The sequence below is a fragment of the Ursus arctos genome, chromosome X (genome assembly GCF_023065955.2).
Source record: "Ursus arctos isolate Adak ecotype North America chromosome X, UrsArc2.0, whole genome shotgun sequence".
In the NCBI taxonomy this organism is placed as follows: domain Eukaryota; kingdom Metazoa; phylum Chordata; class Mammalia; order Carnivora; family Ursidae; genus Ursus; species Ursus arctos.
The window spans coordinates 60,254,579-60,266,865 of NC_079873.1; the positions used below are offsets into that span (position 1 = coordinate 60,254,579).

Consider the following 12,287-nt stretch of genomic DNA (forward strand, 5'->3'; position numbering starts at 1 on the left):
CCAATTCCTGTCCTACAGCCAAAGGAGCCACTGAAAATATGTTCTGCTTTCTCTCTGGGTAAGCTCCGGGTATGCTTCCTGAAAAATGCCATCCTAAACTTTCCACTCAATTCAGTATTCCTGGTAAAGCTGCTCAATTTAAAGGCTTTTATGTAATTAGCTTTTAGACAGAAAGAGGGATACAATTCTGACCAATACAATTTACAATACTATCTTACCTTTTTCTGCTGGGCTCAAAACAGTCACTGTGGAAAACAAGAGAAAGATCAAAATTAGTGATATTTTAAAAACATTTTTCTTTTCCCTTTTTAAGACTTATTTATTTATTTGAGAGAGAGAGAGTGGGAGCGGGAGGGGCAGAGGGAGAGAGAGTCTTAAGCAGACTCTGTGCTGAGCACAGAGCCTGAAGCAGGGCTTGATCTCACAACCCTGAGATCACAACCTGAGCTGAAACCAAGAGTCAGACTGCAGCACCCAGGTGCCCCAAAACATCATTTTTCTAATCCATTTTTCCATAGCATCATTTTTGAGCCATATATTCAGTGGAATAACACTTTAGGAAACAATCAGCCTGCTAAGATGAGGGAAGGCAAAAATGATTAAATTTCATCCTTTGCTATCTTTTTTCATCTTAAACCTGAGTTAATTAAGAATTTATACTCCTTCAACGATTACAAATGTAACCAGATTTTTAAAAATTCCACCAAATGGAAACTCTTGAGCTATACAAGAGCTTAAAAGACAGTAAATTAGGAGATGACCATTCAAAGTATTCACTGGAGAACAATCTTTAAATACCAAGCTTCTCTTATATATTTAGAGTTCATTTAGTGTGGAGGTTGTATGACAGCTCTGAAGTCAAACTGCCTGGGATAAAAACCCAGCTGCTCTATTTTGTGACCTTAGGCAGGTTCCTTAACTTCCCTAACATTACCTACCTTACAAGGTTACTTGAGATTCAAACGAGTTAATGCATGTAACTGCTGTTTAACATAATAAGCACAAGGGAAGGGGGGAGGAGTTAAGATGGCGGAGGAGTAGGGGACCCCTTTTTCAGCGGTCCCCTGAGTCGAGCTGGATAGGTACCAGACCAGCCTAAATAACCATGGAATCAGCCTGAGACGCAGGATGATGCATCTGGATCTCTACAAATGAACATCTCCAGCACTGAGTATTGAGGTACGATGAGGGGAGCTGTAAACCGTGCACAGATATCGGAAGATAAACGGAAGGGGGAGGGAGCCGCCGCGTTTGGGCGCCGGGAAGCGGCAGCCACCTGCACGGGGGAGCGGGCGGACTCACAGAGGGCACCCGCGAGAGAGCGGACTGAGACCGGTGAGCCAGCAGCGCGTGCCACCAGGCATCTCCCGGAACACCGGAATCCAGGCATCTCCCGGAACACCGGAATCCCGGTGTGCTCACGGGATCCAGACTGAGACCGGAAGCTCCCAGAACGCACGCGGGGCGGCTGGCGGCTGGCGGGCCACCTGCACGGGGGAGCGGGCGGACTCGCGGTCGGCACCCGCGAAACAGCAGACTGAGACTCTGAACCGGGTGCGCGCGCCACCAGGCTTCTCACGAACTCCAGAATCGAGGTGTGCTCACCGGGCATAGACTGAGACCGGGAGACCCGGGAGCGTGCGGGGCGGCCGGTGGCTGGCGGCATTAGAAACACAAAGGACAGAGACGCGCCGGCCCTGGAAGTGAGGGCAGGGACGCCGGGTTGGTGCACACATCCCAGGATGCTGCAGGGTTGAGCAGCACCAACAGTAATAGAGTTAAAGTGGCCAGAACATCTGTGGAGAACGGGCCGCAATCCCTCTGTTCTGTGGCAGAGGCTGAAATTCGGCCGCTGCTGCTCTGACTCTCAGAAGAGGCACAGCAAACCACCAGGGAAAGCCGCCAGAGAACAAAAGCCTGGAAATACCGGCTCAGAGAGTGCCCATCCCCATCCCCCCTCGCAGGGGACACGGAGACTCTACCCAAATAGGGTTGCCTGAGTATCAGCGCGGCAGGCCCCTCCCCCAGAACACAAAAGGCAGGCTGAAAAATCAGGAAGCCCACAACCTGGGCGCCTGGGTGGCGCAGTCATTGAGCGCCTGTCTCCGGCTTAGGGCGTGATCCCAGCGTTCCAGAAAGGAGTCCCTCATCGGGCTCCTCCGCTGGGAGCCTGCTTCTTCCTCTCTCACTTCCCTGCTTCTGTTCCGTTCTTGCTGACGGTCTGTCTCCCTCTCTCAGATAAGTAAATAAATAAAATCTTTAAAGAAGAAGCCCACATCTCTAAGATCCCTATAAAACAAGGGGCACGACCTGCGACCCAGTCAATAATTTGGGCTCTGGACAACCCCGCAACCTCTCCTCATTAGAATGACAAGAAGGAGAAGCCCCCCCCCCCCAGCAAAGAAAAGACAGTGAGTCTGTGGCCTCTGCCACAGAAGTAACGGATATGATGTAACAAAATTATCAGAAATGGAATTCAGAGTAACAATGGTCAAGATAATGAGTAGACTTGAAAAAAGTATTAAGGAAAATATTACTGAGAATATAGAATCCGTAAGGGCGGAAATGAGAGCAAATTTGACAGAAATTAAAAATTCTATGAGCCAAATGCAGGCAAAACTAGAGGCTCTGACGGCCAGGGTCACCGAAGCAGAGGAAAGGGTTAGTGAATTGGAGGATGGGTTAATAGAGGAAAAAATAAAAATAGAAGATGGTCTTAAAAAAATCCACGCCCACGAATGTTGGCTACGGGAGATTACTGACTCAACGAAACGATCCAATGTTAGAATCATCGGCATCCCCGAGGGGGTGGAGAAAAACAGAGGTCTAGAAGAGATATTTGAACAAATTGTAGCTGAAAACTTCCCTAATCTAGCAAGGGAAACAAAAATTCGTGTCCAAGAGGCAGAGAGGACCCCTCCCAAGCTCAACCATGACAGACCTACACCACGTCACGTCATAGTGCAATTCGCAAATATGAGATCCAAGGATACAGTATTGAAAGCGGCCAGGTCAAAGAAATTTCTCACGTACCAAGGCAAAGGCATCAGAATTACGTCAGACCTGTCTACACAGACCTGGAATGAGAGAAAGGGTTGGGGGAGCATTTTTAAAGCTCTTTCAGAGAAAAATATGCAGCCAAGGATCCTTTATCCAGCAAGGCTGTCCTTCAGAATTGATGGAGAAATAAAGACATTTCAGAATTGCCAGTCACTAGCCAATTTTGTAACCACAAAACCAGCCCTACAGGAGGTATTACGGGGGGTTCTATAAAAGTAAAAAGGCCCCAAGAGTGATACAATACAGAAAGTCAGAGCCAATACAAACAAAGACTTTGCTGACAACATGGCAGAATTAAAAGCATATCTCTCAGTACTCAGTCTTAATATTAATGGTTTAAATTCTTGCTTAAAATGCCATAGGGTTGCAGATTGGATAAAAAGAAATGACCCATCCATTTGCTGTCTACAAGAGACTCATTTCGAACCCAAAGATGCATTCAGACTGAGAGTAAGGGGATGGAGTACCATCTTTCACGCAAATGGACCTCAAAGGAAAGCTGGGGTAGCAATTCTCATATCAGATAAACTGGATTTTAAACTACAGACTATAGTTAGAGACGCAGAAGGGCACTATATTATTCTTAAAGGAAGTATTCAACAAGTGGATATGACAATTATAAATATATATGCCCCCAACAGGGGAGCAGCAAGATACACAAGCCAACTCTTAACCAGAATAAAGAGACATATAAATAAAAATACATTAATAGTAGGGGACCTCAACACTCCACTCTCAGAAATAGACATAACACCCTGGCAAAAACTAAGCAAAGAATCAAAGGCTTTGAATGCCATACTCGACGAGTTGGACCTCATAGATATATATAGAACACTACACCCCAGAACCAAAGAATACTCATTCTATTCTAATGCCCATGGAACATTTTCAAGAATAGACCATGTTCTGGGACACAAAACAGGTCTCAGCCGATACCAAAAGACTGAAATTATCCCCTGCATATTCTCAGACCACAACGCTCTGAAATTGGAACTCAACCACAAGGAAAAATTTGGAGGAAACTCAAACACTTGGAGACTAAGAACCATCCTGCTCAGGAATGACTCGATAAACCAGGAAATCAAAAATCAAATTAAACAATTTATGGAGACCAATGAGAATGAAAATATAACAGTCCAAAACCTATGGGATACTGCAAAGGCGGTCCTAAGGGGGAAATACATAGCCATCCAAGCCTCACTCAAAAGAATAGAAAAATCTAAAATGCAGTTTTTATATTCTCACCTCAAGAAGCTGGAACAGCAACAGAGGGACAGGCCTAATCCACGCACGAGGAAGCAGTTGACCAAAATTAGAGCTGAAATCAAGCAGAAACCAGAAGTACAGTAGAGCAGATCAACAGGACTAGAAGCTGGTTCTTTGAGAGAATCAATAAAATTGACAGACCACTGGCAAGACTTATCCAAAAGAAAAGAGAAAGGACACAGATTATTAAAATTATGAATGAAAAAGGAGAGGTCACGACGAACACCATTGAAATTGGAAGGATTATTAGAAATTTTTATCAACAGCTATATGTCAATAAACTAAGCAATCTGGAAGAGATGGAATCCTTCCTGGAAACCTATAAACTACCAAGATTGAAACAGGAAGAAATTGATTTCTTAAACAGGTCAATTAATTATGAAGAAATTGAGTCAGTGATAAACAACCTTCCAAATAACAAAACTCCAGGCCCGGACGGTTTTCCTGGGGAATTCTACCAAACATTCAAAGAAGAAATAATACCTATTCTCCTAAAGCTATTTCAAAAAATAGAAACAGAAGGAAAGCTACCAAACTCATTCTATGAGGCCAATATTACCTTGATCCCCAAACCAGGCAAAGACCCCCTCAAAAAGGAGAATTACAGACCGATCTCCCTAATGAATACGGACGCCAAAATCCTCAACAAGATACTTGCTAATAGAATCCAACAGTACATTAAAAGGATTATCCATCACGATCAAGTGGGATTCATACCTGGGATGCAAGCGTGGTTCAACATTCGCAAATCAATCAGCGTGATACATCATATCAACAAGAAAAGACTCAGGAACCATATGATCCTCTCAATCGATGCCGAAAAAGCATTTGACAAAATACAGCATCCTTTCCTGATTAAAACCCTTCAGAGTGTAGGAATAGAAGGTACATTTCTCAATCTCATAAAAGCCATCTATGAAAAGCCTACTGCAAATATTATTCTCAATGGGGAAAAGCTGGAAGCCTTTCCCTTAAGATCAGGAACACGACAAGGATGCCCACTCTCGCCACTATTATTCAACATAGTACTAGAAGTCCTTGCAACAGCAATCAGACAACAAAAAGGGATCAAAGGTATTCAAATCGGCAAAGAAGAAGTCAAAATGTCTCTCTTCGCAGATGACATGATACTCTATATGGAAAACCCAAAAGAAGCCACTCCCAAACTATTAGAAGTTATAGAGCAATTCAGTAACGTGGCGGGATACAAAATCAATGCTCAGAAATCAGTTGCATTTCTGTACACGAATAACGAGAACGAAGAAAGAGAAATTAGGGAATCCATCCCATTTACAATAGCACCAAAAACCATACGTTACCTTGGAATTAACCTAACCAGAGACGTAAAGGACCTTTATTCTAGAAACTATAAATCACTCTTAAAAGACAATGAGGAAGACATAAAAAGATGGAAAGATATTCCATGCTCATGGATCGGAAGAATTAACATAGTTAAAATGTCCATGCTACCCAGAGCAATCTACACTTTCAATGCTATCCCGATCAAAATACCGAGGACATTTTTCAAAGAACTGGAACAAATAGTCCTTAAATTTGTATGGAACCAGAAAAGACCCCGAATCTCCAGGGAACTGTTGAAAAGGAAAAACAAAGCTGGGGGCATCACAATGCCGGATTTCGAGCTGTACTACAAAGCTGTGATCACAAAGACAGCATGGTACTGGCACAAAAACAGACACATAGACCAATGGAACAGAATAGAGAGCCCAGAAATGGACCCTCAGCTCTTTGGGCAACTAATATTTGATAAAGCAGGAAAAAACATCCGGTGGGAAAAAGACAGTCTCTTCAATAAATGGTGCTGGGAAAATTGGACAGCTACATGCAAAAGAATGAAACTTGACCACTATCTCACACCATACACAAAAATAAACTCCAAATGGATGAAAGACCTCGATGTGAGACAGGAATCCATCAAAATCCTAGAGGAGAACATAGGCAGCAACCTCTACGACATCGGCCAAAGCAACCTTTTTCATGATACATCCCCAAAGGCAAGAGAAACAAAAGATAAAATGAATTTATGGGACTTCATCAAGATTAAAAGTTTCTGCACAGCCAAGGAAACAGTCAGAAAAACTAAGAGGCAGCCCACGGAATGGGAGAAGATATTTGCAAATGACACTACAGATAAAGGACTGGTATCCAAGATCTACAAAGAACTTCTCAAACTCAATACACGAGAAACAAATAAACAAATCATAAAATGGGCAGAAGAAATGAACAGAGACTTTTCCAATGAAGACATACAAATGGCTAACAGACACATGAAAAAATGTTCAAAATCATTAGCCATCAAGGAAATTCAAATCAAAACCACACTGAGATACCACCTTACGCCAGTTAGAATGGCAAAAATAGACAAGGCAAGAAACAACAATTGTTGGAGAGGATGTGGAGAAAGGGGATCCCTGCTACATTGTTGGTGGGAATGCAAGTTGGTACAGCCACTCTGGAAAACAGTGTGGAGGTCCCTTAAAAAGTGAAAAATTGAGCTACCCTATGATCCAGCCATTGCACTACTGGGTGTTTACCCCAAAGATACAGACGTAGTGAAGAGAAGGGCCATATGCACCCCAATGTTCATAGCAGCAATGTCCACAATAGCTAAATCGTGGAAGGAACCGAGATGCCCTTCAACAGATGACTGGATTAAGAAGTTGTGGTCCATATATACAATGGAATATTACTCAGCAATCAGAAAGAACGAGTTCTCAACATTTGCTACAACATGGACGGCACTGGAGGAGATAATGCTAAGTGAAATAAGTCAAGCAGAGAAAGACAACTATCATATGATTTCTCTCATCTATGGAACATAAGAACTAGAATGATCAGTAGGGGAAGAAAGGGATAAAGAAAGGGGGGTAATCAGAAGGGGGAATGAAACATGAGAGACTATGGACTATGAGAAACAAACTGAGGGCTACAGAGGGGAGGGGGGTGGGGGAATGGGATAGGCCGGTGATGGGTAGTAAGGAGGGCACATATTGCATGGTGCACTGGGTGTTATACACAACTAATGAATCATCGAGCCTTACATCGAAAACCGGGGATGTACTGTATGGTGACTAACATAATATGATAAAAAATCATTATAAAAAAAATAAGCACAAGGGAAGGATAAAATATTAACACTTATTATATTTGAACTATGATCTTGTAGAATATCAGAACTTTATTTTTATTTTTTTTAATATTTTATTTATTTATTTGACAGAGAGAGAGAGAGACAGCCAGCAAGAAAGGGAACACAACAAGGGGGAGTGGGAGAGGAAGAAGCAGGCTTCCAGTGGAGGAGCCTGATGTGGGACTCAAATCCCAGAACGCCGGGATCACGCCCTGAGCCTAAGGCAGATGCTTAATGATTGAGCCACCCAGGTGCCCCAGAATATCAGAACTTTAGCAGTTATCTGGTTTATCTGTCTCATTTTACAGCTGGGGAAAAAAGGACTAGAGTAGTATCAAATGATTTGTCCAAGGTCACAGAGCAAGTTAATGGTAGAGCTGGGACTAGATCCTAGCCTCCAAGGCTTTTTGCATGTACTATATCTATACCTTCCCCGATCATTCTTTACTGCTTGATACATACATAATTTTTGCTCAGAATGTCATTTGAGCAAAGTGAGGCCTAACTGTCTTTAGTCACCACCATCTGTGAGCATTTACACTAGGTGTTAAGGCAAAGTGAAACCATAAGGCATGGCTTTCAATCTCGAGAAACTATTGAATTAAGATGGTTTTCAGGGGTGCTTGGGTGGCTCAGTTGGTTAAGCATCTGACTCTTGATTTTGGCTCAGGTCATGATCTCAGCGTCCTAGGATCCAGCCCTGCCTTGAGCTCTGCACTGGGTGTGGAGCCTGCTTGGGATTCTTTCCCTGTCTCCCTCTGCTGCTCCTCTCCACTTGCATGTGCACTCTCTCTCTCTCTTTAGAAGAGAAAAAAATTTTAAAAAAACTTAAAAAAACATGGTTTTCATACACAATGATAAACATTAAGGTCAGGAAAATGGGGAAAAAATCTAAGAAGAGAATGATACTATATTTTAGGTGCTATTTCCTCAGGTCATTCATCAGTTATCCTTTCTCTTTCTCTTCATTTCCAGGTCTATTTTTGTTGAGTCTTAAAAATTTATCCTTTTAATAATCATTTGAATGTACTTTGTTAAAACGATTCTATTTTGTTTGTGCAAAAATCTGACTGGGTAATGTCCTCTTTTTTATAATACACCTACCTGGAGATGGATACTAACTTTTTTTCCTTTCCAGTTAAAAAAAAAATCCTGATTAAGAATGATTGAAAGAAGCGCACACTCTACTTTGACAACACAAATGGAAATGGAAACAAGAATCCTTGGTGGGTCAATCTAGGATTCATGATTTTGCACATATATGTTGCATGACTGAATCAGTCGAACTAGGCTCTGATTTGGGTTAATAACATCTCCTTAAAAAGGAGTTGGGGAGAGTAGAGTTGCTTGGAGACAAATCTTAATAAGGAGTGGCTGAGGGGCGCCTGGGTGGCGCAGTCATTAAGCGTGTGCCTTCAGCTCAGGGCGTGATCCCAGCGTTCTGGGATCGAGCCCCACATCAGGTTTCTCCACTAGGAGCCTACTTCTTCCTCTCCCACTCCCCCTGTGTTCCCTCTCTCGCTGGCTGTTTCTCTCTGTCAAATAAATAAATAAAAAATCTTAAAAAAAAATAAAGAGTGGCTGACAAATTGCTGTTTGGTATATCTCTTTCTGTCTCTATGGCTGAACAATCACTGGTAAGCAAGAAGTGGAGGTCCTAACTACCATTTGCTTGACTACTTGCTATAGTACTTGTGGGTGAGGGAAAGCAATCATTCAGTGCTTTGAAGATGTTGGAATGAGACAATGTGTATAGAGGAAAATGAGTGGAAACCAGTAAAGTTTCCAGGTGGAGAACAGCTAACTTCAAGTAATTTTACATCTGTCACAGTACAAGTGGGATTGGTTTGTATGATCAAGAACAGTGGCCAGAAATAGTATCAATGGGTAAAAGCTACAGGTCGACACGTTTTAGCTCAATATGAGAAAAAAATGATGATTTTGATGATGATGATGATGATGACGACAACTATGACAATGATGGATTGGCAGCATTGGAAAGAACTGAGTTTCCCATTACACACACTTGGAAATGTTGTAGAGGGCATTTACACATTAGGCAGTGGACTTGACTTTTAAAGTTCCTTATATTCCTGAAATCTGTAAGGATTCAATAAGCCTATGGGAAAAAATATTTTCTTGCACACTTCCCTGTTGGAAGTTACATACTTCAGAAGAAAAAAAGAAGGGCCTTTATTATAAAACATTGGGGTACTTATCTTGGTAGTTCTGCCTTTCCTTTAGTGACCTTTGTAATATTGCCTTTTTCACTATTAAAGGAAGAGACTAAGAATATGTCAGTCATATTTAAAATGAAAATTTTATTGCTTGTGATGTTTAATATTACGTGTCAACTTGACTAGGCTAAGGGATGCCCAGATAGCTGAAAAAACATTATTTCTGGGTGTGCCAGTGAGAGTATTTCTGGAAGAGATTATCATTTAACACATAGACAGTAAAGATCACCCTCGCCAATCTGGTGTGAGCGTTATTCCATCCTTTGAGGGCCTGACTAGAACAAAAATGTAGAGGAAAGGCAAATTTGTTGTCCGATTGACCTCAAATATCTATCTTCTTTTGCAATCAGACATTGGTACTCCTGGTTCTCTGGCCTTTGGACTTGGACTAAAACTTGTACCATTGGTTCCCCTGGTTCTCAGGCCTTCAGATTTGTACTGAAATTACACCACTGGCTTTCCTGGGACTCCAGCTTTCAGAAGGCAGATCATGGGACTTAACCTCAGTAATCACATAAGCTAAGCCCTCGGGATAAATCCCTTTTTATATATTTATATATATTTTATTGGTCCTGTTTCTTTGAAGAACTCTAATAGAATGCTATAACATGGATGAAACTCAAAAACATTATGCACAGTGAAGAAGCCAGATACAAAAGACTGTATATATTGTATAATTCCATTTGTATGAATGCGTAGAAAAGGTAAGTTTTAGAAAGAGAAAGCAGATCAGTGGTTGCCTAGGGCTGGAGGTGAAAGTGAGGTGCTGCAAATGGGCATGAAGAAAGTTTTGGGGGTGATAGAAATGTTTTGTAACTATACCAAGTGATGGTTGCACAACTCTATACATTTATGGAAATCACTGAACTACATACCTGCAATGGGTGGGTTTTATGGTATGTAATTTATACTTTAATAAAGCTGTTTAAAAATAATAAGTAAATAAAATGAAAATGTTACAAGAGTCATTACAAACTTCTACAAAATCAATCTTTTATCATGAATTTCTTGGATAAGTGTACACTTCATCATTCTACGGGTAACTTGCCATGCATGATTGTATAGTGATGTGGTGGTATGTCTATACACCTGCTTTGTTCCTTCAAATTTTAGCTCAGTACTGGGAAGTTAAGTACTTGGAGTTATCATCAAATAGATTTTTGCACGCTTCTCCTTTTTTCTTTCACCTAATTACTGATTCTTTGCAACTAGGCATGGAGAAAAGGTATGGAAATGTGGAGTACATGCAAGGGCACTTCACCACAGAAAATTAGTATTAAAAACAAAACATATCTCATAACTTCCTTTAAGTAGATGCATATTGTAGGGTTCCCAAAAGGGGAATGTTAGAATTATCCTAATTTAGGCTAGATGGAGATGGTTAACAAACGCAGTAGAAAGGACATGGAAGAAATTCTACAACAGTGCTGACCAATAAAAATATAACATAAGCCATGTAATTTATTGTTCAGGTAAGAACACTTCAAAAATTAAAAAAATACCAAGTGAAGTTAACTTTAATATTTTATTTAGTCCAATATATCAAAAACATCATTTCAACATGTTATGCACATAAAATTATTAATATTTTACATTCTTCTTTTTGTTTAAAATTTTGAAAGCTGGTGTGTTCATTCAGATGCTATTTTTCAAGTGTTCAATAGCCACATGTGGCTAGTGGCTATCAAATTAGATAGTAAAGCTCAAAAAGACTTGTAAAAGGAAAATGGGAAGATTGAAAATATAAGTCTATTCAGATGAATTTTCACTCACAATATGAAGTTCTCTTTAAATTAATGACTCATTTGGGAGGGGAGTTTATTGTAGTGATGTGTTACATTTACTTTGGCATGTACTCGTATTGTGGCTCTGCCACTTACTTGTTCTGTGACCCTAGGCAAATTATTTAATCTCTTTGGGCCTCAGTTTCCTCACCTATAAAATAAGGATAAAATTATATATATTATAAGGCTGTTATAGGAATTAAATGATAAAATATGTGTAAAGTGCTTGGGTATCTGGTATATAATAAGTACTTAATTATTGTCAGATATTTATTATTTTTCTAAGAAAGGTAAGCCTTTCAGTAAGGTTAGGTTTTAGAATAGTTTACGATAAAACAAGTTTTATTTTAAAATATTGTTTATCATAGCGATCCCAAAGTTTCATATGATGGTTTTAAAATAATGTATTCATTGTCAAAATGAGTATATTTGATACCTACTTTTTCCATTAGATGTTTCTTAGACTTTAGGTTAGGAGAGAGCATAGAATTTAAAATGCAGAGCCTAGATACATTTCTCATTATGTTCTGCTTGCTGAGAGTAAACTAACCACACCAGATTTCATTTACTCCTCTGAAAAAGTTACTCATACTAGCCATTCTATTACTTTGTAGGCACCATTCTCATATCTGGATGATTTCAATACCCACCTAGGAAACTAATAAAAATATAGATTATAAGGCCCTCTTCATATAACAAATCTCTGGGTGAAGGTACAGGAATTTTAACTTAAAAAACTAGGTAGGGCATTCTGATTATCAGCTAGGTATAAGAACTACTGGAGTTATT

At 40.5% G+C, this 12,287-nt stretch overlaps 1 protein-coding gene across 2 annotated transcripts in view; it reads right to left on the minus strand.

Moving 5' to 3' along the window:
• ZDHHC15 (zinc finger DHHC-type palmitoyltransferase 15) overlaps positions 1-12,287 on the minus strand; it is a 166,938-nt gene that overhangs the window by 123,849 nt on the left and 30,802 nt on the right. For both annotated transcript variants that reach the window (XM_048213704.2, XM_057312633.1), the window contains exon 2: positions 219-245. In XM_048213704.2, the coding sequence (XP_048069661.1) occupies positions 219-245 (27 nt within the window). The remainder of the gene's footprint in view (positions 1-218; positions 246-12,287) is intronic.